General features: G+C 31.9%; 1 protein-coding gene across 2 annotated transcripts in view; it reads right to left on the bottom strand.

Annotated features, from left to right (window-relative positions):
* Positions 1–9,607: 9,607 nt before the first annotated feature.
* Positions 9,608–25,870, bottom strand: part of LOC129969117 (uncharacterized) — a 33,872-nt gene continuing 17,609 nt past the window's right edge. For both annotated transcript variants that reach the window (XM_056083536.1, XM_056083544.1), the window contains 4 exons: positions 21,669–21,815; positions 17,831–17,946; positions 16,087–16,449; positions 9,608–12,329 (listed from right to left, as the gene is read on the bottom strand). In XM_056083536.1, the coding sequence (XP_055939511.1) occupies positions 11,103–12,329; positions 16,087–16,449; positions 17,831–17,946; positions 21,669–21,815 (1,853 nt within the window). In that variant the 3' untranslated portion in view covers positions 9,608–11,102. The remainder of the gene's footprint in view (positions 12,330–16,086; positions 16,450–17,830; positions 17,947–21,668; positions 21,816–25,870) is intronic.

Below are 25,870 nucleotides of genomic sequence, written 5' to 3'. Positions count from 1 at the left end.
CAGAAAATATTTTGCAATATCTGAAAGGGTTATTCAATAAAAATTTCTCAATGTTTATCATAAAATTCATTTCTATTTTCAAAAAGATTGAAATGGCATAAATAATATTTTATTTCTCTTCAATTAATAAATGTTTTTCTGAAAAAAAGTGGCAAGCCTAATTTTTATACAGTCCTTCGGTGATATAAATCATATTAAAGAAGATATTTTTAGCAGTATAACTTTCAAATAAGAATAGTTTTATTCTTCTGTGAAGAAATGTGGCCGAGTTATGAAACTTCAAATATTATTGTTACGAAATTTCCGGGGTTCGTTTGGATAGTGGAAGTGATATGGTGTGGAGAACACTCAATCAGCAGGCGGCAGTAGAAAATAAAACAACGACGTTTATTTACACGAAGACACACAGGACAGCACAAAGACGACAACTATATACAGCTCACAATTATCTTCAGCCGAGACGTGCAGACAACAGCACACAACAGACTCTAATGCAGATCGTAGCGCACAACTTAATTCAGCACTCACTTGACTCCGTCGCTGTTCCGCTAATCTCTGGAAGGTCAGTTCTTACTATCGATTCCGACTACTCTATTCACCACTCGACTCACCACTGCCCGGCAGCTGCGGGTGCTTCCTTTTATAAGTCTCAGGAGGCGGGGCTAGAAGCCTCTCAACCAATCAGGAACGTTCGATCCGTAACTCCGTTCCTACTGGACGGATCGGGGAAATTCTTGATGTTTCGGGTATAATCTATTTTGGCGCCAAAGTCGTCAATTCGCCAAATGGTCGCCAAGCTCTGGGACCTTCTATGGAACCCACTATGCTGGGAAGCCGCATCACAGATTCGTAACATTATTATTTTAGGACAATCAATGATTTTATTATTTTAGATGAATCATTCTTGTGCAAACTCTAAGTAATGATGAACGCGTCTTTTTTGGGGCTATCAAAAGAGTAATCTAAAAGTGGGCATTTTTATAAAATAGTGATATTCATATTTTCATAACTGAATCCTTTTTAGTCCAAAATATTGGAATTAATTTTATTTAAAGTGTTAGTGTCAAGAATATTTCATTAAATAAGACTCATACACATCAGAGAGTCTGTGTAAAAATTTAAAATTCTTAATTCCTCAGAATCTTTATTTACTGAAGCTATATAAAATATATCCCTTTTCTTCGTTTAGACCATTTTTCTTATTAGATATATATGCCTCTTTACAAATGGTTTAGAAAACGCTGTTTTACGATGATGAAAGAGAATATCCTGTGTATATAAACCATGTTTGTCTTAGTTACTACAGAACTATTAAATAAATAATATAGACATTTTAAAAGGTTGCATAAAAGTTCTTCTTGCATTCATTTTGTAAGAAAAAAAATCATATTATTAAATATTTACTTCACTTCTTACAGAAAAAAATCATAATTCTCTGGATTAAGTTTGTAGGGGGATAATAATTTTCACTTTCTCGTATACGTAGTTTAGAGAAAGTATAGTAATCCATCAAAGAATTCGAACTCGAGATTTCGACCCATCTCCACGAGCTGGATCACCCTGAGTTAAAAAAAACACATGTTTTGGAGATGTTCACCTGTCTGTGAAAAAGACAATTCAAAAACATTTTGAGCTTGATGAATGAAATTTAGCATATTGTCTTTATACTGGATATGTAGATTTTTATCAAATTTTGAACAAAATCCGCTCAGAGGCAGTCTGTATGTTCGGATGTTCAAGTGTAATTTTACACGATAATTACAAAACGAAGAGATCTAAACAGATAAAATTTGATATGAAGAATTAAGATCTATAGTATAGACACATATCAAATTTTGAGTTAAAATCCAACTCAGGATTGACCATCTATCGGTTGTACTTTCAGAAACATGTATACGCGATAACTCAAAAACTTAATGATGCGAGTATATAAAATTTTCTATGTGATTTTCTAACTACAAGTGTAGTTTTGTATCAGATTGCTGCTTTAATCGGATGGGGAAAACGCATCTGAAACACAAATTCGATTTTCGGATGCTATTAATCGCATGCATGAGATTTTAATCGCTAAATAACTCGCCAAGGATGGCATAACAGATTCAGTAAAAATGCTAAATCCGTGCCAAAAGTTAATATTTGTTTAAGTATTGTACGTCAGTGCCATGCAAGGTATTCTCTAGGATAACGCTTTTATTAGAGTGTTAGCAAGAAAGTTCTGGGAGAACATTTCCGATGAGGGTTTTTGATTTAAGGTTTTGCCAATGTGATGGCGACATATTAAAGTTTATTTTCCACAAGCATGTGTAATGTGTTCGTGCGGGTTTAATCACATTTTTATTTCATAAGAAATATACTATTGTAAAAATATATTTTGAAAATTAATTTAAAAAACTAAATAAAAATTCAAGGAACAAAAAGTAGGTATTATTGAAATTTTTTTTTTGAGTTTTAAAGACGATGACAAAAAAAAAAAAAAAAAAAAAAAAAAAAAAAAAAAACGAAAAAAAAAAACGAAAAAAAAAAAACCCTAAATTGTATTGTACTATTTTCGAAAATTATTGCAGAGAAAAGAAAAATTTTGATTAAAAAAATAACTTCGTGATGCATATTCTCACGTTCCAAAATATATATGTGCCATGTTTAGTAGCCGTAGGTCACACGATCTAGCTTGTGAAGCGAGAACATATATACAAGTTCATCTTTATTATATGTAGAGATAGAAATTTTGCATAGTTGCACTACAGTTTACTTTTTTGCAATAATCTTTTTTTTTTGAATAACAATCTCTCTTTAAATAAAATGTTAAGGTACGTGACACAGAAATCGCTCTTATTACTTATTGCCGAATGGCAATAAGTAATAAGTCACATGTAATAGCCAATAGTCACATGTAAACAAAACGTCACAGGAATGTTTCAGATTCTTCATCAGACTTTTTTACAGTTGTATTTAATTCAAACTTCGCTTAGCTAATTAATGGAGCAGCTAAATATTATTAGAAATTCCCGGGAGTGGACCCATCATTACGCAAAACTCCATTCATTCAATGGAAAAAATATGTAAAAGAAACCAATATTATGGAAAGATGCCTCAAACAAAGTTTAGTCTGGCACGAAAATAGACCCAACCATCGCCAGATAAATAAGCTGTCTTGCGTATGGAAATCTATGTTCTTATATTTCAAAACTAATGTACTCACAGTAATTTATAGTACGCGGTTAAATGAAAGTCACATCTTTCAGTCATATAAAATTAGAAAGTGAAATGTTAAAAAGTGGCATTCCATATTAATCGTTCACCAACCTAGAAAAATAAATAATCTGGGCGAACCAGCTTGTTCCAAGTGGGCATTGAGAGAAACGAGCAGGCTGACACTCTTGCCAAGGAGGCCATAGCAGTGGGACCCACACCTCTATCTACTACTGCTCTGGATGCTATACCGTGGCAAGACAAAGGTTTTGTACCAATCGAAAGAAATTCAGCCGGACAAATCTAAATTATAAAAGAGGCATCACAACCACAATTGCAAGATTCAGAACAGGACACCTGAGGGGCATGAGGATCATACCTGATGGGTCCAGACTCTATGAAGAATGCAGACGTGCAGCTGGATCCGGAGCATATTTTTAGCTGCCGTTCCATTGTTTCAGCCCTCTTCAAAATAGACATTGACTGCACCAGGGTTTTTCTTTATTCCGATAAAGCTGAAGATGAGACCAGGGCTGTTCTGCATGCATTCGGCACAATCTAATTGTCCCTCTCTCTCTCCCTTTTTTTCTTCTTATTTTTTTATTGCACTTGTCACACGACAACAACAACAACCAAAGCCATCTAGCATGTCACGTGCAAATCACTCCAAATATTTTTTAAATTTACGTTCTGACAATCAAACATTTTCTACCGTATGGATGTATTTTAATATAACTGGACGAATTTAAAATGATTATTTCACTCCCATGATTCCCCCCTCCCTTCCTTTTTAAGGAAATCATCAAGCAAATATTCAATTCTTGTTAAGAAAACAAATTTTAATTGCCCTCGGAGACACGTTTTGGATTCAAATTGTATTCCTTGAACATTTATTCATTAAAACATTTTTCTCCTATCATTTTCTCATATAGATATGATTTGAGCACTACTAAATGCTTTTGACGTAATAAAAACATTTTAAAATGAGATAAATAGAAATGATCAGACTTCACAGTCTCTTTATATATAAGATGATATTCAATGTAAAAACAGATTTTAAAGCACGATAAATTATCGATTATTTCAATCCAAGGAGTGTAAAGAACCTTGTACTGAAGAAATTGAAACCTTGTATTTATAGAAATCTTGCATATATTGCATTACAAATGAAAGATAAGCGTTATAACATTCACACGCGATTCAGTTCAATTATATTAACCCTTTAAAGGGCCATTTTTTTCTAGTCATATTATGTTAAAATATTTTTAGGCTTGAAATTAGAATAAGAAAAGGGATTCATTTAGCTTATTAGATAAATTTAATTTGATTAATTAATTAATTTGGTTAATTAATAATTAAGTAACAAATCAAGACACATCATTTTGTCCGAGATAAAGAACTGAAGCATCTAAGTTTCTGACTTACTAAAAAAATTTGTCAGAACTTATGCCAACCTACATAATTTCATACAAAGATTGATAAATTTGGTGGGAAGCATACTTCCCACGGCCCTAGAAATGGTTAACGTCTTGTTTCAAAACAACGACGGGGACGAATGAATTATTTTGAGACGAACCTCGGCCCAAGTTTTGAACAACGGTCAGATGACGAGGACGACATCTCAGCTGGGAGATCCAAGTTTCCACGCCAGCGGGAGGCTGTTTGACTCTGATAGCTTTAACGTACACCAGACACACGGCAACAATTCTTAGGTGGAATGGTATCTCGAACCCAATACCCTCCGGTTGCGAAGCCGAGATTTTACCACCAAACCAAGGTGGTCACAAGTGGTCACCCAAAACTTTCTCGCATACTTCCTAATACATCTGTTATCACCTCGCCCATACAATTGTTGACCTTGAGCAAGGACAAGAACACCGTGAATGCTCATTTTTTTTTGTCTTTTTTCAGGGTTTTTTTTGCTTTTCAACAGTATATGAAAGTTGTGTGCTTCGTAGTTTTATGAAGAAACTGGTACTTGTGAAATATTAGCCACATTTTGTCAGTGAATAACTGTTAAGAAAATTTCTATAAACGCCTGTTCTTTGGTGATTAATCGCATGACTGAAGTTAATATACAAATACTAGAGCACCGAATATGTATTTTGGATGCCTTTAAGCCTAATATTTACATGGAACTACAATCGTAGTCACATCATCACATACCAAATTATATTTAAGCCAATGCATTTCTGAGTTATTGTGTTTACATGCTTACTTATATATAGACCGACAGGCAGTTACCGATAGATAGATTTAGCACAAAATGTCACAGGATTTTGCGTTTCAGATGTTCAACTTGTGTATCAAATTTTATCAGTCTGGTATTTTAGTTTTTGTAGTCATCGTTTTCACTTGCACTCGGATAGATAAATTACATCAAAATCCATCTCGTTCAAAATGAGATGTAAGTTTACAAATTAGGTGCCACGTCGATATACTAAATTTCATCCAGATAGAAAAGCGTTTATGAGTTATTTCATTAACAGACAGACGGATGCACAGATATAATTACAATAACACATTTTTCGGATTCAGGGATGGCCTAAACTTCCGAGATTCAAGAAAATCTCGAGTTCGAATTTTTTGGCAATTTCAACACTTTCTGCAAACTTCGTGTATCAGAAAGTAAAAATGGATGCTTGAAGTTAAGAAAGTGATCCGTACTCCATTTCGGTAGCTAGGTTTCTTACTATTTAGAACACATCTGTCAAAGGTTAGGTTAGGTTAGTTATATTAACGTCCCGTTTTTAAAGCAACGCAGGGCTATTTTCGGGCGGATCTCATAGCTCTGAACCGCAGTCAGATGACGAGGGCGAAGCCTGAGCTGGCGCCCCCCTCTCCAAGCATCCACACCAGAGGAAGGATGTTTGGTCCCGGCGGATTTGACATGCACCAGACCCGCTTACACGACGATTCTTTGATAGAATCGGTTCTCGAACCTGAAAGACTCCGGTTCTGAAGCTGAGACTTTACCATCTGGCCACCGTGGCCCTATATTTGTCAAAGAGAAAGCAAACAAGCAAGTGTATATGGGTCGCAACATAACAAACTTACAGAATATAAAAAGGAATAAAGAGGTGAAATGAATGCTTCCTTTTAAATATTTCGCATCTCTTCTTTGATATTTAGAAGAATACCTTGTTTACAATTACATTCGAAAAGAATTCAAGGAGAAATATCATTGGTAATACAATAAACTCAAGTACAAATTCAAGCATCAAAATGTGAATGAAAAAAGATTCCAGAGAAATTTTCACACAAATATATGAATGTTTATTTGACTGTTGAAAATAAACAATTTTAATACAATTAAAAAAAAACTATGAATAAATGAAATCATTTAAAATAATGAAAGAAAGGTAATTTCCTACAGCACATATGTAAAGTGCTCCACGAAATTAACACATATAAAGCGAAATGCAAATACTTAATACAATCTAATAATCATTAAAATTAATAAATGACCCAATCATTGAAAGTATAAAATAATGAACATACAAGTTATTTTATGGGCAGCTACTTATCGTATCATTCAACATGGAATGCATAAAATTAATGCAACTAGAAACTGCATCAAGGAATAATACAAGCATTTAAAATGACAAACTGCTCATAAATTTTATGTTATAAGACATTTTGATATGAATAAGAGCATTAAAATGACAAACTGCTAATAAACTGTACTTATAAAACATTTTGATATGGATAAATGAATTAAATTGACAAACTACACATAAACGGTATCATATAAAATTGTTTACAAAACATTTGATAGAAAAAGTGAATTAAGAAGACAAACTACTTATAAATTGAATCTTATAATACAATTAATAAAAAAAGTGAATTAAAATGACAAACTGCTCATAAATTGTATCTTATAAAACTATTTATTAAACATTTGATAAAAAAGTGAATTAAAATGACAAACTACATATAAACTGTATCATATAAAATTGTTTATAAAACATTTGATAAAAAAAGTGAATTAAAATGACAAACTGCTCATAAATTGTATCTTATAAAACTATTTATTAAACATTTGATAAAAAAGTAAATTAAAATAACAAACTACATATAAACTGTATCATATAAAATTGTTTATAAAACATTTGATAAAAAAAGTGAATTAAAATGGCAAACTGCTCATAAATTGTATCTTATAAAACTATTTATTAAACATTTGATAAAAAAGTGAATTAAAATGACAAACTACATATAAACTGTATCATATAAAATTGTTTATAAAACATTTGATAAAAAAAGTGAATTAAAATGACAAACTGCTCATAAATTGTATCTTATAAAACTATTTATTAAACATTTGATAAAAAAGTAAATTAAAATGACAAACTACATATAAACTGTATGATATAAAATTGTTTATAAAACATTTGATAAAAAAAGTGAATTAAAATGACAAACTGCTCATAAATTGTATCTTATAAAACTATTTATTAAACATTTGATAAAAAAGTAAATTAAAATAACAAACTACATATAAACTGTATCATATAAAATTGTTTATAAAACATTTGATAAAAAAAGTGAATTAAAATGACAAACTGCTCATAAATTGTATCTTATAAAACTATTTATTAAACATTTGATAAAAAAGTGAATTAAAATGACAAACTACATATAAACTGTATCATATAAAATTGTTTATAAAACATTTGATAAAAAAAGTGAATTAAAATGACAAACTGCTCATAAATTGTATCTTATAAAACTATTTATTAAACATTTGATAAAAAAGTAAATTAAAATAACAAACTACATATAAACTGTATCATATAAAATTGTTTATAAAACATTTGATAAAAAAAGTGAATTAAAATGACAAACTGCTCATAAATTGTATCTTATAAAACTATTTATTAAACATTTGATAAAAAAGTAAATTAAAATAACAAACTACATATAAACTGTATCATATAAAATTGTTTATAAAACATTTGATAAAAAAAGTGAATTAAAATGGCAAACTACATATAAACTGTATCATATAAAATTATTTATAAAACATTTGATAAAAAAGTGAATTAAAATGACAAACTACATATAAACTGTATCATATAAAATTGTTTATAAAACATTTGATAAAAAAGTGAATTAAAATGGCAAACTACATATAAACTGTATCATATAAAATTGTTTATAAAACATTTGATAAAAAAGTGAATTAAAATGACAAACTACATATAAACTGTATCATATAAAATTGTTTATAAAACATTTGATAAAAAAAGCGAATTAAAATGACAAACTGCTCATAAATTGTATCTTATAAAACTATTTATTAAACATTTGATAAAAAAGTAAATTAAAATGACAAAATACATATAAATTGTATCTTATAAAACTGTATATAAAACATTTCATTAAAAAAAACGAAATCAAATGACAAACTACATATCAATTGCATCTGATAAAACTGTTTATAAAACATTTTGATATGAATAAGTGAATACACCTAATTACAGGGAAATTATTGATTGTGAGTATTTGAATCACATTTTATGAAACATTCTCTAAGCACTTTATGACATATGAATATATACATCTTAATTTACACCATAAGATGTTAACTGCCAGGTTTCAAGCATATGATTCAGACCGTTAATCTAATTATATAATCCTTTCTTTGTTCCCTTAATTTTTACAGAGAAGGGATAATCTAAATAGAAAAATAAGTGTGTGAATCACGGGCGATTCACGTGGCAACCAATATGCTAACGTTCAATTGCATATAAATCACATATGAAACTATTTATAAGCTGTTTATAATGTAGATAATAAAATGTAATTAATCAAAGCCTAGTTAAAGAATGATGAAAAGCATATAAATTGTATTTTATAAATCAGTTTTTGCAAGAAAGATAATAAAATACACAATACATTTGCTTTACACGGTAGACCAGTTTCCCAACACATTGAAGAAAGCTGAAAGTGTGCGGTATAAAGTCCCATTTTAGTTTGAAAACATTTTTGAAATACATTTAACAACTATGTATAAATTATTGATACATTTATTAAATGTAAATAAAATAATCATTACATTATATTTAAGAATTAGTTAATATATTCTTTAGTAAAATTTAAAAAAAAAGTTATTCAACAGATTGCAGAAATATTCCAATATCTGCATTTGTTGAATCAAAGTCATAATTTTGTTAAACTGTATTACTGTACACTGGGAATTAAATGTAATAATTTCAAAGAGCACATAATTCTTAGAATTAATGAGAGTATTTGAAATGATCCACACATTTATTTATCTAACATTTTCTATGAAGTAATGAAAAATAAATATTTAAACTTTGCACCTTCTAGAAGTAGAGTGATAAGATTTTTTAAGAAGAAAACTAGGAGTACAATTTATATTGAACATAATAATAATAAACATGATCAATTAGTAAAATAAAAATTGAAATAATTAAAAATATTCTAGGAACTGATAGAAATAATTAAAATGATGGATCATTAATTGTGGAAGAGTTTACACACAATACGACAATCATGCATATAGCCAATACACAATTTTAATAAATTATATCATTAAAAAAAATTAATGTATAAAATTAAGAGCTTTATACAAATAAATCATTCACTTCCAAATATGAGAAATTTCATCGTTTGCTCCATAAATTGTTATAAACTGCTTTTCCCATCGAATAAAAATGCAGCAACAAAAGCAAACAAGTATTAAAGAAAAGTAGAAGACTATTCTAATAATTTTTTTAAGAAATTAAATTTCATGACAGATTTTAAATTCAAATAATACTTTGCAAACAGTTTAACATTTATTCGTAACAATTTTAATGACAAAATTAAAAATCTATCTTTGACTTCATAGCTATTGAAAATAACTATTTTTTATCACATGAAAAATTTGCAAATGGCAATACATCTCCTCGCCACAATTTTATTAAAGTAACAATAGTTTATATTTGCCTTGACAAACTTCTGTAATAATTTTACTAGTGAAATAATTGCTTTAGCTGCCTTTGCAGTTCCTAGCAACGGATCGTCGACTTTTGGGATTTTTCCATAAAGAGAAATTACATGTCAGTAATATTATTGATCCTAGAAGATATGAACTGTTGGATGATGATTATTGCATAAGTAACTTTGTTCTTTTATGTAAATGAAACTTCATAGCAAAAACACTCCTATAAGGTGTTTGCATGTATTTTTATCAGCGACATCTATTGGTAAATATGGGAAGTATCTATATAAACGACAATGGTTTTGGGTTTTACCAATTTTCTATTACTTTATTGTTATCATTTTGAAAGTTTTCCATTTAGTATTATTGAGATTCGGTGTATAAAGACTTCAGTCAAGTAATGCTCCAGATTGACATTAATTGCTTTTTATGTTTGATTTGAAGAAATCTGCAACCGAAGTCCATCGGACACTTTTAGAAACTTATGATGATGATGCTCCATCATATCCCAATGTTCGGTTTTGGTTTCAACGATTTAAGAGTGGTGATTTCGATGCCAAAAACGGAGAAAAAAAAACAGCCTGGGAAAAAAAAAATCGAAGACAATCAATTGCAAGACTTATTGGAAGAAAATGGGAAAATGTTGTAGACAATGATGGAAAATATTTTGATTGATATATATTGTACCAATTTTTCTCAATAAATGCCTTTTTAAAGTGAAAAAAAAAATGATCAAAATACATGCAAGCACCTAATAGATGTCTTGCAGTTTGTGTGTGGGTATACGACTGTTTCTTTAAGAAGCACCTATTTTACAGCCCTTATTTAGAAATGAAGAATAAATATCACTGTATGTGTAAACTGACACTATCTTTTAAAAATTGTTCGAAAAAATAAAACTTTGGCGTTGAAAAAGAGGCATTTTTTAAAAATTCAGCCCACAGTGATATGATTACTTGAATCAAAATTCAAAATTCTGCGGCAACTCTCCTGTTTCAAAAAAGTCTTCTAAAATTGTTGTTTCTTTTCTTAAAACACTTCTGAGTCTTCTAATAGCCGGTACTGTCCCATATGCGTCAACTATAACCTTCTTTCTTTGACAATTCTCTCTCATCGTCACCTGCTCAACCTCTGAAAACTTCTGAAGAACCGACTCAGCATTTCTTAACTTGCTTTCTTCAATCGGAGAGGCGCCAAACACTGAACTGTCGATCGACACGACTTTCATATCCACCAACTCAGGAGCATCATTCATGAACTCACGGTTACAGAGAGTTGGAAAAACGCCAGTGACGGCTATACTATGAAACGCAATTAAAGCGATCTTAGCTAACCATCGATCGTTATAGACATCAAAAGGTAAAATATTTTTCATCTCTGCTTTACTAAGAAATCTAAGTTTCATACAGTATTTGAAGAATGCTATGCATAATTCAGCAGACGAGGCGTGCCTTTTCAGCGGTAAACCAGGACTTTTAGATGCATACCCTTCAGATTCAGCAATGTACAAAATCAACTTGAGAAACGTTTTGTAATATAAAAATCTTCCCTTGGCATGTACAGTGGAAATGAGTCGTTCTTCCTCAGCCCATTTGCTCAAAACACTGATAGCTCTTTCAACAATTGATCTATTGCAGGAGAAATACATATTTCTCAGTAAAAACTCAACGTCGGAATGTAGCCTAGGCAACATTCCATAATGAGCATTTTCAAGGATTAGTTCCTCCAGTTTAAGCACAAACGGTGCAACAGATGCTGTTTCATCAGTTATTTTAGGTTTCAGAATGCTAATGTTTTTTAAAATGTCGGCGACAACCCAGGGGAAACTCAAAAACTCAGGATCGCTTTCCCGATAAGTAACAACGTACCATGCAGATGCTTTCTTTTTGATGTCCGAGACGATGTCGTTAGTAAGTGCTGAAGCAGGTGCGCCTTCAAAAAACCGTTTCCGCGTTCTCTCGACCAATTCAATCAGCCACTTGTGAATGACGTCGACAATTTCAGCTCGATCCCTTCTCTCGCGAAATCTCGCGTGAAGTTTGATAAATGAACCACCGAATGCTTCGGTTTCGTGACTAACTCCGTAAGTTTGTAGAATCGTTCTTAAGGTGTTGTTGTATTCGTTTCGGGCAGCCAGAGCGGATTGTTCGAACTTCTGCCATCCATCAACAACAAGAGAAGGATCCAGCTGAAAAACATAAAACAAATATTTCATTATTAGTGTTGTTGTTTCTTATGGCACGTGTCATAGACAAGCCCGCTGAACAAAGTCACCGATTTTAAACCGGGAGAGCGTCTCTTATTTCAGTAGCGCCATCTATTGTCATCTTAGCTACTCATGCGTCACAGCCCTTTTCACGGGGTGGACTTCATTCATACATTTCATTCACTCCTCCACAGAACGTAATTTGGACCTGAATCAGAGAACGATCACCTCTGATCTAGTACCCCCAGTGGTATTGTCTTGATTAGGTGACTTTGTAGCTACGACAGATTTATACGTGCACAAGCCACCATATACACGGACAGTCTTCGGCCGGTAGGGTTCCAACTCACAAGCTAATGGATGCGAATTAATCGAACGCTCTACCATCTAGGCTATCCATGCTCTTTCATTATTAATCATATAACAAATTTATTGCTTCAAAACTAATGCTAGTAGATAGTAGTTGCTGCAAAGTAGTAGTAACCAGCTTGTTTCGCTGAAATTATTGACTTTCTACTCTGTTAAATGATTAACATGGAAAGCATTTTTGTTTCTTTAAGAAAATAATTTCATCCTGTTATGTGTTATAACTGGAAGAATGAATTCAATTATATCAATTTACTGCAAAAAAAAGTGCTTTTAATATTACGAAATGAACTCAGAAGTAAAAATCATATTTGAAGTTAAAATACGCCAGTGAATGTTTTGATTTGAATTCCATTATAATATTATCAACAGCGTTTAGATTCAATATGAAATAGAATTATAAAATATTATTAAAATTAAGGAAAAATATTGCACGAAGATAAAACTGATATAATTACAAAAGTAATTTTTTAGTCTTATAATAATATAATGACCATTTTTTTTTGTCAAATGTTTTTATTTATTGTATAATATTTTATCATTTTTCAAACTTTAAGCTCTTTGCGGCATCTTAAGATTTGGTAGTATAGCAACCAAATTAAAAAAAAAAAAAAAAAAAAAAAAAAAAATTCTTTTTGAACCTAAAAGGTAACTTTTCCCACTATTACCAAATTAAAATCTAAACAAATTCTTTAAAAGCCCTTTTTAAAATTTGTCATTTTTTTCAAACTTTAGGCTCTTTGTAGTACCTCAAAATAATGCCATTATAAGAGCCATAAGACATGCAACTTAATAGTGACACTTTGTTTCTATGCGAGATATTGCAAAAATTTTATTGATGTATTCTTAATTTTTTGAGATAAAATTCTGCATATGTTTATTAAAATACTTCTGAAACATTTCGATTTAGAAGTTTTTCGTTCATTTTTCTTTATTTTTACTCTAAATTAAACCATTTGTTATATGTAAAAATAAAAACATGTTTACATTTCTCAGTAATGTGTTATTTATATTGGAAATCGGATTTATTAAGTAAAAGTAAGGTGTACTCACAATTGTTTGAGCCACTATATATCTATACTTATAATAAAGCTCAATGTATGTGTGTTGTGTGTGTTGGCGCTCTACAGGCCAGACCGTTTGACCTACAGATGCCAAATTTAGTACATGTATACCTTGGATGTCGGAAATGTGCACCCGAGTTCCATTTTTTTGAATTTTTAATTAGTATTTTAATTATTAATTAAAAACTAACTTTCCCACCAAACAAATCTTTATTTCCCCACCGCCAAATGAGTAGGACTTCAATCCCCCCCCTCCCCGCTAATGAGGTTAGGCTTAACATTTTTCAACCGAAAATTTCGACCTGGCGTTGAAAATTCACGCAGGCACATTGTGTTCTGATTGTTCACAACTATTTTAAACGGATACGGACTTGACTTAAATTATTTTTAAGTTAGTTGTGTGCTTTTGTAATTAAATTGTATTTATGTCGTTATATATTTTTTGTATATATTTATGGTTTTAAGTACATCGTTTTTTAAAACCTTTTTTCGACCGATTATTTAAAACGCTTCTGTTTATTTTCTTAGTGTTTGATGCATTTAAAATTAAACATTGTTAATTAATCAATCTGCTCATGATGAATCTTAAATGTTCAGTGACTCTGTTTTCAGTAATCATATAAAAAATGCTCTGTTTCAGTAAAAAATAATATATTAATTGCAAATTAATCATTTCCACTTTAATTTAAAGCATAAATTCTACGGAAGCTAACAGAAAATTAGAGAGATGCATATTACGTTATGGCTGAAGGCCTTTATAATATTATGAGTGAATTATATGACTTTCAAAATTTGAAGTTTTAAAATATTTTAATGAAGAAGCTATTAAAATAGGAGTTACATAAAATATTTAATAATTGAAATTTTAATGAACATTAAGATTGGCAAACCGACTGGTCGCCAAAAGCGGCTAGTAATAATAATAAAAACCACTTAGGAGAACCCGCGGACCTGATGAAGAATTAAATTCCTAAATGATATTAGGGAGACTCAAAAGTTTCTTTCTTATTGCAATATGAATGGCCTCATGTGGCTTGTGCAAACGAGCAGGTTTATCCATTAGTAGTCTATGTCATCGGTTTCAGTCATACCAAAACTCTAATACATCCCAAGAAGGGACTACTAATCCCTTTTGTCCATTTGATAGGATTGGAAAGGCGTCATTTTCTACGAGCTCCTTCGTCAAGGTGGAGCAATAAATTCTACGAAATACTGTCATCAATTGAATCAATTGCAAGATGCCATAGCAAAAAACGGCCAGAATAAATAAACCGAATTAATGAACCAATGAGGCGTTGTTTTTCATCATGACAATGCAAGACCACAGATTGGATTAGTCGTAAGAGAGAAGCTCTTACTGTTTAATCGGAATGTTTTACTGCATCTGCACACTCTCCAGATCTCGTCCCATCTTATTATTACTTCTTTTAGATTCTCTTCGAGATATGATCTTTAAAACATCAGAAGCAATAAAAGTGCACTTCGAGGATTATTTCTCGTCCAAAACACACCGATTTTGGAAAGAAGGCATAATGAGGCTTCCTGAGAGATGGAAGAAGGTAATCGAGTAAAAGGGTTCTTATATAACAAAATAAATAATTCTTAAACAGTAAATATTGTGTATTCATTTCTTATTAGAAATAGGAAAGAAACTTATGAGACACCCTACATTAAATGCAAAAAATAATTTTTTAAACAAAAGTATTCAGATGAAAACAACGTAAAAGAGCGAGAAACAGATAGAAAAGCTTTAAGTAAATAGAAATCATTTTATATTTGCAAAATATTTTTAATTTTTAATTGATGCTCAGGGATTTTCTTTATGATATTTACTATCACTTAATTTCCTCACAGAATTGTTATCAGAGCTTCATGCTTTTATTTTAAACCTAGAGTTTTGATTAAAATTTTCCTTCATTTTCTTTCCGCTTTCTACCTCTAAATATATTAATTAAAAACAAGTTTATATTTTCAATATATTTTACTTATCACTCTTCAATATATCTCATAATTCATTGTTATAAATACGGGAATTAACAAATACATTTCTCACTCTCTTTACTAGATGGCACCAGTGGCACAAAGTCAAAATTTAATAACATTAATACATTAACTGATAAATAAAACATTGAAAATATTAAAATAAATATTTTTGCAAGAAAGATAAAACTGTGAAAAAAATTACAAAATTACATTATATTATATCTAACAAAAATCAAGTTATAAACACGTATAATAATGGAACAAATCATTTTGTATTTACTCATTTAAATATTGAAAAAACATCTCTATATAAATGAAGCACCCACCTCAACGTTATGGTATTGCAAAATAGTAGCTTGATTATCTGTTTCAAAATCCCGGCTAACTCTGTACATTTTTCCAAGTGACTTCTTTGACTTGTACCTTGTTTTCCAAAATCTTTCCATGAAATCCGGATACTTCCGCGGATTTTCTCGCCAAGTAAGTCTTTCGGAAACTCCCGTTTTCGGAAAATCCACGGCTACAGCATGTTTCCTTGCTATTCCGAGACAAAGTGGATGGTGTATGTTCAACTGATCAGATTGAGCCAAGTGTGCAGTGGCGATGGATGAAATAGTATCATTCTTTATGTAATCAACAATGAAATCGGCTATTTCTTCCGTTCTAGAATAGGACAGGAAATCGGAAACCTACAACACAGAAATTATAAATATTGATTTTGCAAGAAAAAAAAATCACTTTGTTACTGATACAAGTATAAAGTAATAATAATAAAACTCAATGAAATTAGACACTGCAGAATTATTATTGAGTAAAATTTGAAATTTTTTGGCCGATATCTCTCTGCGAAAATTTCATTCGCACACATTTCTTCTAACCCCAAACTTCATACGGGGATTTAGAGATTTCGCAGCTTTAGCTCTCAATGCGAGATCTTGATAAACTGGTGATTCTAGTTTCACATTTTAACACAATTTTAACTTAATCAGTAGGTTACTGTCCGTTTCAGGATTGCGAGACTGCACTTTTCGACAATTTTACTTCGGTAGGAGGTGGTATGCAAAAAATGAGAGATTTTTATAACTTCTAATCCTGTGATAATCTGAGTTCTCCCTATTGTTAAACATAAACTTCCCCTTTCATTTTTCTTTTCAGCCCTATTTTGTCTAAATAAACGCAATTGACGCATGCGCAAAAGCGTGCTAGCGGGGGGAGGGCTTAAATCCAAAAATGAATATGAGGTTCATATTTTTCACCAACTTTGTGAAATGTTCACATTATTATATATTTATTCTGATTTATGAATGCGCGGAGTACATAGAGTTTTAAAAAAAGGGGAGATTCTTTTACCATTTGTAACCATTATTTAATTCTAAAGTAACTGTAATTTAAATGCAAAAAAAAATATTAAAAGAATGATTTATATTGGAAAAATTCATCACAGAAAAATAAAATTCATCACATACTCCGTATCTTAAAATTTTAATGGAAAGAGAAATTGAAAATTTCAAAGCAACAATGAAAATGATTTAAGTGTCTGTTGAATAATAAAATATATTTTGCAAAATGCGCTTAAAATGCGTTTTTAAATTAATTAAAAAATAGAAATAAAATTATACTGCAGAAAAGTTAGTATAATTGAAAAAATACTTTTGTGAATTTCGAAATGATGTAAAAAATTAAGTTTTACTATATTTTCGAAAGTTAACGCGAAAAACTTGAACATTTTGCTTACTTTTTAATCAATTAAAATTTCAAAACTAGCTTAGAATTGCACATTCTCACCTTCGAAATTATATACGAGTATTGACCAGGTCTGATAGTTTCAGGTCAACAATTTGGCCAGGAGAGAGTCAACACGCACAGGCGCACACTCACACACATACATTCATCTTTATTATTAGTAGAGACCTTAAGAGTAAACACACACACACACACACACACACACACACACACACACACACACACACACACACACACATTTATTATTAGTAGAGATCTTAAAAGAAGTAAACACAATTACAGCATTGAAGAAGAACAGATTTCAAGAAGTCACCAAATTAGGCTCACGTTTTGGAAGTTTTGAGAATCAGGTTTTGGGTAATTGGCGGGCACATCGTTTTCTTTAGCAAAGATCAATTCAGGCATCCAAACGACACAATATTCATCGCCATCTAAATCAGAACCTGAAAAGAGATTGGATTGAACCAATTGTGGAGATTATCAATCGGTTTCAAAAATGATATTGAGTAACCTGATATTCTCAGTTTGTAACAAGTACTAGCACCTGATTCTTTGTATCAGTTTGATATAGTGTCATTGAAGCCTGAAAGTACACTGGAACCTCGCCTAACGAGCATAATTTGTTCCCGAATCTTCATCGTAATGCGAAATATTCATTAAGCGAAACCATATTTAACTTAGGAATCCGTGTAAAATGCAAAATATTCGTTAAGCGAAATCATTTTTTTACATAGGAATCCGTTTAAAATGCGAAATATTCGTTAAGCGAAACCCTATTTAACATAAGAATCCGCATAAAATGCGAAATATCCGTTAAGCGAAACCATTTTTTTTCCATAGGGATCCGTTTAAAATGCGAAATATTCGTTAAGCTAAACCATTTTTTTACATAGGGATCTGTTTAAAATACGAAATATTTGTTAAGCGAAACCCTTTTTTTACGTAGGGATCCGTATAAAATGCGAAATATTCGTTAAGCGAAACCATTTTTTTTTACATAGGAATCCGTTTAAAATGCAAAATATTTGTTAAGCGAAACCATGTTTTATACATAGGAATCTGTTTAAAATGTGAAATATTCGTTAAGCGAAACCATTTTTTTACATAAGGATCTGTTTAAAACACGAAATATTTGTTAAGCGAAACCATTTTTTTACATAGGGATCCGTTTAAAATGCGAAATATTCGTTAAGCGAAACCATGTTTTATACATAGGAATCTGTTTAAAATGTGAAATATTCGTTAAGCGAAACCATTTTTTTCCATAGGGATCCGTTTAAAATGCGAAATATTAGTGATTAATCCTTGGCAAGCGGTGAATACTATCCAAAAATCAAATTTGTGTTTTAGAAGTGTTCTTTCCAAGTAATTGAAACTTAAATTGGACACTAAACTATACTCGTAATCACAGTATCGCACAGCCATTTTGATATTCTAGTCACTGCTATTCCTCCAGCATTATCATTTAGCTATCGCACTAAAATGTTTCTGAAAGTACAGATCCACAGATGGTCAAGTTTTAGTTTTGAATTTAGACGAAAATTTGAAAAGTATTGATCCTTCAGATGTTAAATATACGTGTTAAATTTTATCCATCTCTTTTAAACTTGTATTCGGACTGAGAGATTTCCTCTCAGTCAGTTTCGCCCAAAAATTGATAGAAATCTACGAATTTGGTGTGTGTATACCAAATATCACCCGTGTTGGATCAGAAGCATTTTTGTATTGCCGTGTTCAGACAGATATCAAAAATGTGTATTTCGAACTCGGGGAGATCTGAAACGTGGACTGATATTCGAAGAGCAGGACAGACAAACATCCTCTGCAGGACTGCCGCGTGGGTATTAAGCGCCCTTGTTCAAATTGAAATTTGGCGCCCCTTTATGGGATTCTGTTGCACTCTTATAAAGTGCTGCAAACTATATGTGAAATACTCTTTTATAGTATTCAAAATTTGACTTTCGAATTGAAAAGCTTTAAAATTATAATATTAAAACACGTTTGTCTTATTGTTTATTGTTTTTTATTATTACTTAAATTATCTTATTGTTTTTTATTATTTCATAAATTTTAAAAACAAGACAAGGGTAAAACATTTTTTAAAGTAAAATATAAGAATTAGAAAATATATTTAAATATGGATTCTCCTAGCTTTAGCAGCTACAAACGCTCGTATCAATTCCTTTATATTTAATTTATCCAAAATTTCGCTCTCTATGGATATAATTGACAAGTCCGGTAAGCTCTTCTGCGCCATGGTAGATCGCATGTAGTTTTTTTTATAATTTTAAGTTTTGAAAAACTTTGTTCTCTAGTAGCCACCGAAGCTGAAAGGGTTAAAGGAATCCGTAAAGCTATTCCAATATTTGGAAATGTATCGGTAAGATTGTTTTCATTTAAAATATCAATAGGTGGCATATCCTCTTTGGTAAAACATCGCAAAGATAAGGGTATTCCCTGTTAATTCACGGGCACGCTCACACGGTGGTGCCGCCACCATCATTACGAAAAAAAAAAGCAAACTAAACAACGACGTTCAGCCGCAACAGCTTCACAGCACATAAAGAATAAATATATGCCGATACAAAACATTCCCAATTCCTGTTGTTACATGTTACAAATTCTTATATTTTTAACACGTTCCGTGTGGTAGCACTAACTCTACACGGAACGTGTTTTTATTGTTCGTATCGGCAATCAAATTTTATTTTACACAAACGAAAACAACCCGCAGGAATGAAAATAAAAGTAAAATTAAATTAAAATAAAAATAAAAATTAAATCTCATTTTATTGCTTAGAAAATACAAAACATGCAAAATTGCTAGCGTATAATTAACAACTTTTATTTAAGTAACATTAAATAAAAAAACTATAAGTACTATAAATTTTGGAGCCCCCGTGGCCCAGGCGCCCTTTGTGCAGTGAACAATTTGGCCACCCCTACGCGGCGGCCCTGATCCTCTGAACGGAATTTTGCTCAAAATTTGATGGAAATCTACAAATTCTGGTACAAAAAGGTGTTTTTGAGTTATATTTATCACAGACAGACAGACATTTTCCAAAACTGTGTTTTTCGAACTGTGGGAGATCTAAAACGTGGAGATTCGTCAAAATCTCGAGTTAGAATTTTTAGACGATTACAATACTTTCTCTATACCAGTTTGCGTGAAAGTAAAAATAAAAAAAGTATATTTTTCTCTACACAATAAAACTGACAGAAGATGACTAAATGTTTCCTAATTCAAAGTTTCTAGGGTTCTGCTTGGAAATCGTATCGAATCGGAGCAGTAAAATTTCTCATGTTTGATTTCATTTTAGAATAGCGAATAATAGCAAAGTTATTGGCCCCACCATGTCGATTTTTAACATTCTAAAGAGCTCGTGAAAATCCCCATGTTTCATATACAATTGTATGATATGTAGTTATTACAGTACACTCTCGAGTAATCAACTTTCGCATTATTCAGCCTAATTTTCTTTTATAGTAATTAAATGAAGAATTCAAGGGGTTGCATTGGCAATATTTCCAAGGCATTGTAAGGGGGTGTCTGCTATGATCTTCAAAGGAGTCATGTGCAAAATACAAGTTGTGACACGAAATCAGTAGCGTTCTGCTCGTTGTTCATTGTTTCATCAGTGTGTAACGGACCTCATTGTTGCCGCTTTTACCGATTATAATTGCACAGTGCATAAATTATTCTTGGGGTGTGCTTAATGCTTTTTTAAGTATTAAAAACTAAGTATCTCAGTGAATATTTTATGTTAAAATGTGAATAATTTATATACTTTAACTACTTATCCTCCACAAAAAAACTTTTGAAACGTACAATGTAGTATATAAACAAATATACACTATAGTACAGAGCCTAATATTTAAACTCGAAACGATATCAGAAAATGCTTCCATGATTTATAGGGAAGCGGCCGTATTCACATTCTACCTGGCTTTGAGATAAAGAGAGGGCTTAGTATTCAATAAGAAGTGAAAAAAATACTTATTTTAACAGTGAGTGTTGGGAAATAAGTTCATAGAACTCCGGCCTATACGACTTTTTTATCATCCGGACTACCGGTTTTTTATCATCCGGACTATATTAGGCCAGATACTCGGGAGTGTACTGTATTTTATAGTTATTTCCTTTAATACTTCAACGGCTTCTCACCAGCCATTTCATCCGGATGTGGTCTAGGACCATTCTGTGGGAAAACAATACAATCGATGATATGGTGCAACTGTGGGACATCAACAGCAGTAAATTTGCGGACGTCACCCGGATGGACACAAGGGAACTTCGTCACCATGACTGTGCCTAAAGGATAAATAATACAAAGAAAAATAACTGACAAAGCTACAGATAAACTGCTTCCCTCTCAGTTATTAGAAGGACAAATAATACAAAGAAAGAAAACTGATAATACAACATAAACTTTTCAGCTTACAAAAATAAACATTTGCTTAAATTATTAAAAGGATAAAAAAACGAAGAAAGATAACTGATAAAACTGCATAAACTTTTCAGCTTACAAAAATAAGCATTTGCTTAAATTATTAAAAGGATAAAAAAACGATGAGAGATAACTGATAATACTACATAAACATTTCAGCTTACATAAGTAAACATTAGTTTAAATTATTAAAAGGATAAATAATACAAAGAAAAATAGCTGATAAAACTACAGATAAACTTTTCCATTCTTCCAAACAAACATTAATTTAAATTATTAAACGGTAAATAATACGAAGGAAAATAACTGATAAAACTACAGATAAACTTTTCCTCTCTTACAAATATCTAATTTATTTACACTATTGAGAAAATCGTAAGGCAGGTATCCAAAAGTCCAACAACTTCGATGATGAAAAACAGAGACGATTCCTTATTCTGCGAATATTTCAGAAGATACGAAGCACTAATGCAGCCAAAACTCAGCCACAGTGTGCTTAATTAACATCACTTATAGACAGCAACGTCGTAACAGAATGCAAACTTTCCATTAACCTGTTAACTGGGAATGAGGAAATATTTCAAGGCAAAACGAATTGAATATAATTTATTACTCGGTTAACAGATTAATAGCGCTTGGCGACTATAGCTTCTAACACGCTCTATAAATTCAATTTCTAAGAGACAGAGAGTGATTCTTCGTGTGAATGCCACGTCTTATACAGTTCTTCGATTCTTTATGATGTCGCATAGAATTCTCTAGAAGAATATCTAGATCTCGGTTTTTAATAGAGTTAGAGACGATAATTCTTGCAGTAATCAGAACTTTCTTTTCTGTCGCAAATGGCCTTTTCAAAGGCTGGGGATTACTGAAAAACCTTTGTAAACCTCTTTTTCCAGCTATAAGAATACAATGGCAGAAATACGGTATAGCAGATGTGTGTCAATATTGAAGTCCCACTTTTAAGCAATACAAAACTATTTGTGAACAGACCTCGTAATATTGTACTGTGATTAGATGACAAGGATATTTAAGTTGGCCCTCTTCAGATTTCGGTGATACGTTCGATTCTCGATGATAAATTTAAAGTGCATCTAGTCCACTGTGGTCAGATGACAAGGACACTTAAGTTGACCCTCTCCAGATTTCAGTGACACATCAGAAAAAGGACGTTTAGCTCTTGATGATAAATTTAAAGTATATTTGGCCCACGAAGAAAATGAATTTTCATTGGAATAAATTTCTGACCAAGACTGTTTGTTCAGGAAGCCGATGTGGTAAATTTTGAATCACCGATCTCTAAGCAAACACAACAGTAACAAATTAACTCGGCATTACCACAGAGCAAAGTTTTATAATTTGTTACTTTGAATACTATTCACTAATTCAATAACTTTTGGAAGTTGGAAATTTCTTGATTTAAAAAAAAAATGTATAAGATTTACAGGCCAATGGAAGGACTTAAAAAAAACTTTAACGCATTCTCTTTAATAAAGATATTCTGTCCCATTCCTGCAAAAGTAATAGACCTTCAGCAAAGACTGAAATTAACAAAAATTGCTAAAAATTATTTTTTTAAAGTTGCGCAATCCAGCGTTTTGTACTACGTAGTGATTATGCTAATTTGTCGATCGTTGAAACAAAAATTCGACACAAAACAAGAATTTTAGTTAAATCATTACGTATTTCAGTTATAGCGTTTATATTCACGCGAATGGATATGACTGATGGACTGGATTTAAATTTTGAGACAGATGTACATTTGAGATGCGTATCGAATTCTATGCGTCTAGTTCTTTAGGTTATGTAATTAGCATGTTTACTTAAGTATATCAAAATTTCTGCATATGAATTTCGCTTAAAATTTGATAAAAAAGTAACAAATACCCCCTACCAAATTTCAGTTGCATACCTCAAAATATTTTTAAGTTAAAATGCTTACAGACACATATAATTACTAAAATGTATTTTTCTAATTCGAGGAAGTCTAAAACATAAAGATTCATCAAAATATCGAGTATGTATTTTTAAACGATTATAATACTTTTTCTTTGCATATCTCGCACACAGAACGAACGTAACCGTTGGCGTCTTGGCATAGAGGTAACGCGTCTTCTCAGTGATATGGGCGTCCCGGTTCGGGCATGGATGCTCTTCTATATTTGAGATGTGTGAATGTGTCCCCCTGTAAATAGGAGTTGTACAAGAGAATGTGACGCATGAAGAAGCTAAATCGTACTGTTGGCTATACTGAAAAAACAAGAGACACTCACTCGGCTTAAATAGCCGACAGATAACTAATTGTCAGCGGGCTTGTAAAATGCCATAAGTTACAACAGAATATAACTAGAGGAAATGGTCTCACCAAAACTTTCTCGCTTACTCTAATAAACTTGCCTTTCCAGAACGCCTAACATGATACTGGCTAAAACAGTGACGAAATATTAATTTTCGGCGTGAATTTAACATTTTTATATAATCCATCGTGTGATCCTTGGAGAATTATTTAGCAAATAATCCCTGCATACGTAAATAGTATCAAAAATTTGAATTTGTATTTTATACACGTTTTTCTCAACCGACTGAAACCAAAATTTGACACTAACTGCACTTGTAGTCACAAATTCCCATACCAAATTTGATATATTAAATCACTGCGTTTTTGAATTACCGCGTTTACATGTTTCTGAAAATACAGATCGACAGACAGTCAAGCTGTTGTTGGATTTGGCTGAAAAGTTGGTTGTTGTCCACCCTACAGATATTAACTCTGGGCACCGAATTTTATATATCTAGTTCTTTTCATTTTGCAATTATCGTGTTAACTTACATTCAAACAGCCGGATAGATGAATTTCATATGGACAGATTTTGCAGAAAATTTCATAGAAATCTGCATATTACATGTTATGACTGTATATCAAATTCCAACCGTGTAGCTCAAAGCGTTTTTAAATATTCTTTTTCACAGAAAGACAAATGGACATTGCCCAAAAATGTGGTTTTCGAAATCGGAGAAGTCTAAAATGTAGGAATGCGTCTTTCTCTATACTACGTATGCCAGAAAGTAAAAATGAGCACGGATAAATTTTATTTTCAAATGCAAGTCTAATAAATCTTAACAAATCTAAATATTGTTACGGATTCCACTACCACTAAATCCGTAAATTCACCAAGTTCGTTTGTAGTGGGTATATGGTGTGAAACAGTCAGCAGGCCTCAGTAGAAAACGACAAAATGATTATTAGACACGAAGGCACTTATACAAAGACGGCAGATATGTACAGCCGAGACGAACACACAGCAGCACACTAGAAAAGACAGTAGCCTACAATTCGGTAGTAACAATGACCATAGCACGCAAAGCGGCCAGACAGAATCAATAGGAGAGGGAATCTTCGGCGCTTTGAACTACGGTCTCTCGAAACGGCTGAAATTCTCCACTGTCTCCAACTGCCGACTCACTACCACACGAATGGCTACTCCACACACAACTTGATGCTACTTCCACAATAGACAACAGGACTCGGCACACAGCTCAGTTCAGCAATAGATTGGGCTCCACACAACGTTGGCACTCTACTATTGCTTCGCTATTCTCTCGAAGACTCGCTACTTGTCTACAACTCCAACTACGATTCATTACAGCTTGAGACTACCGGGATTTTATAGTTAGCAGAAGGCGGGCCGAGAAGGTTATTCGACCAATCAAGCTTATCTCAATTCCTATTGGTTGGATCACTAAAATTCTCGAAGTTTCCAGTAATATCTATTTTGTCGCCAAAATCGCCAAATTCATCGCCAAGACGCCAAACGGTCGCCGAGCTCTGGGATTACTGGTTCGCCACCCGAGCAGCATCCAATACAGATGATTGTAAATAGGTCTTTCCGGTAACAAACCGTGTTGGAACGGAGCATTA

This window comes from Argiope bruennichi, chromosome 1 (assembly GCF_947563725.1).
Source record: "Argiope bruennichi chromosome 1, qqArgBrue1.1, whole genome shotgun sequence".
In the NCBI taxonomy this organism is placed as follows: Eukaryota; Metazoa; Arthropoda; class Arachnida; order Araneae; family Araneidae; genus Argiope; species Argiope bruennichi.
The sequence above is the reverse complement of the archived record's forward strand: the minus strand, read 5'-3'. Positions and strand labels throughout refer to the sequence as shown.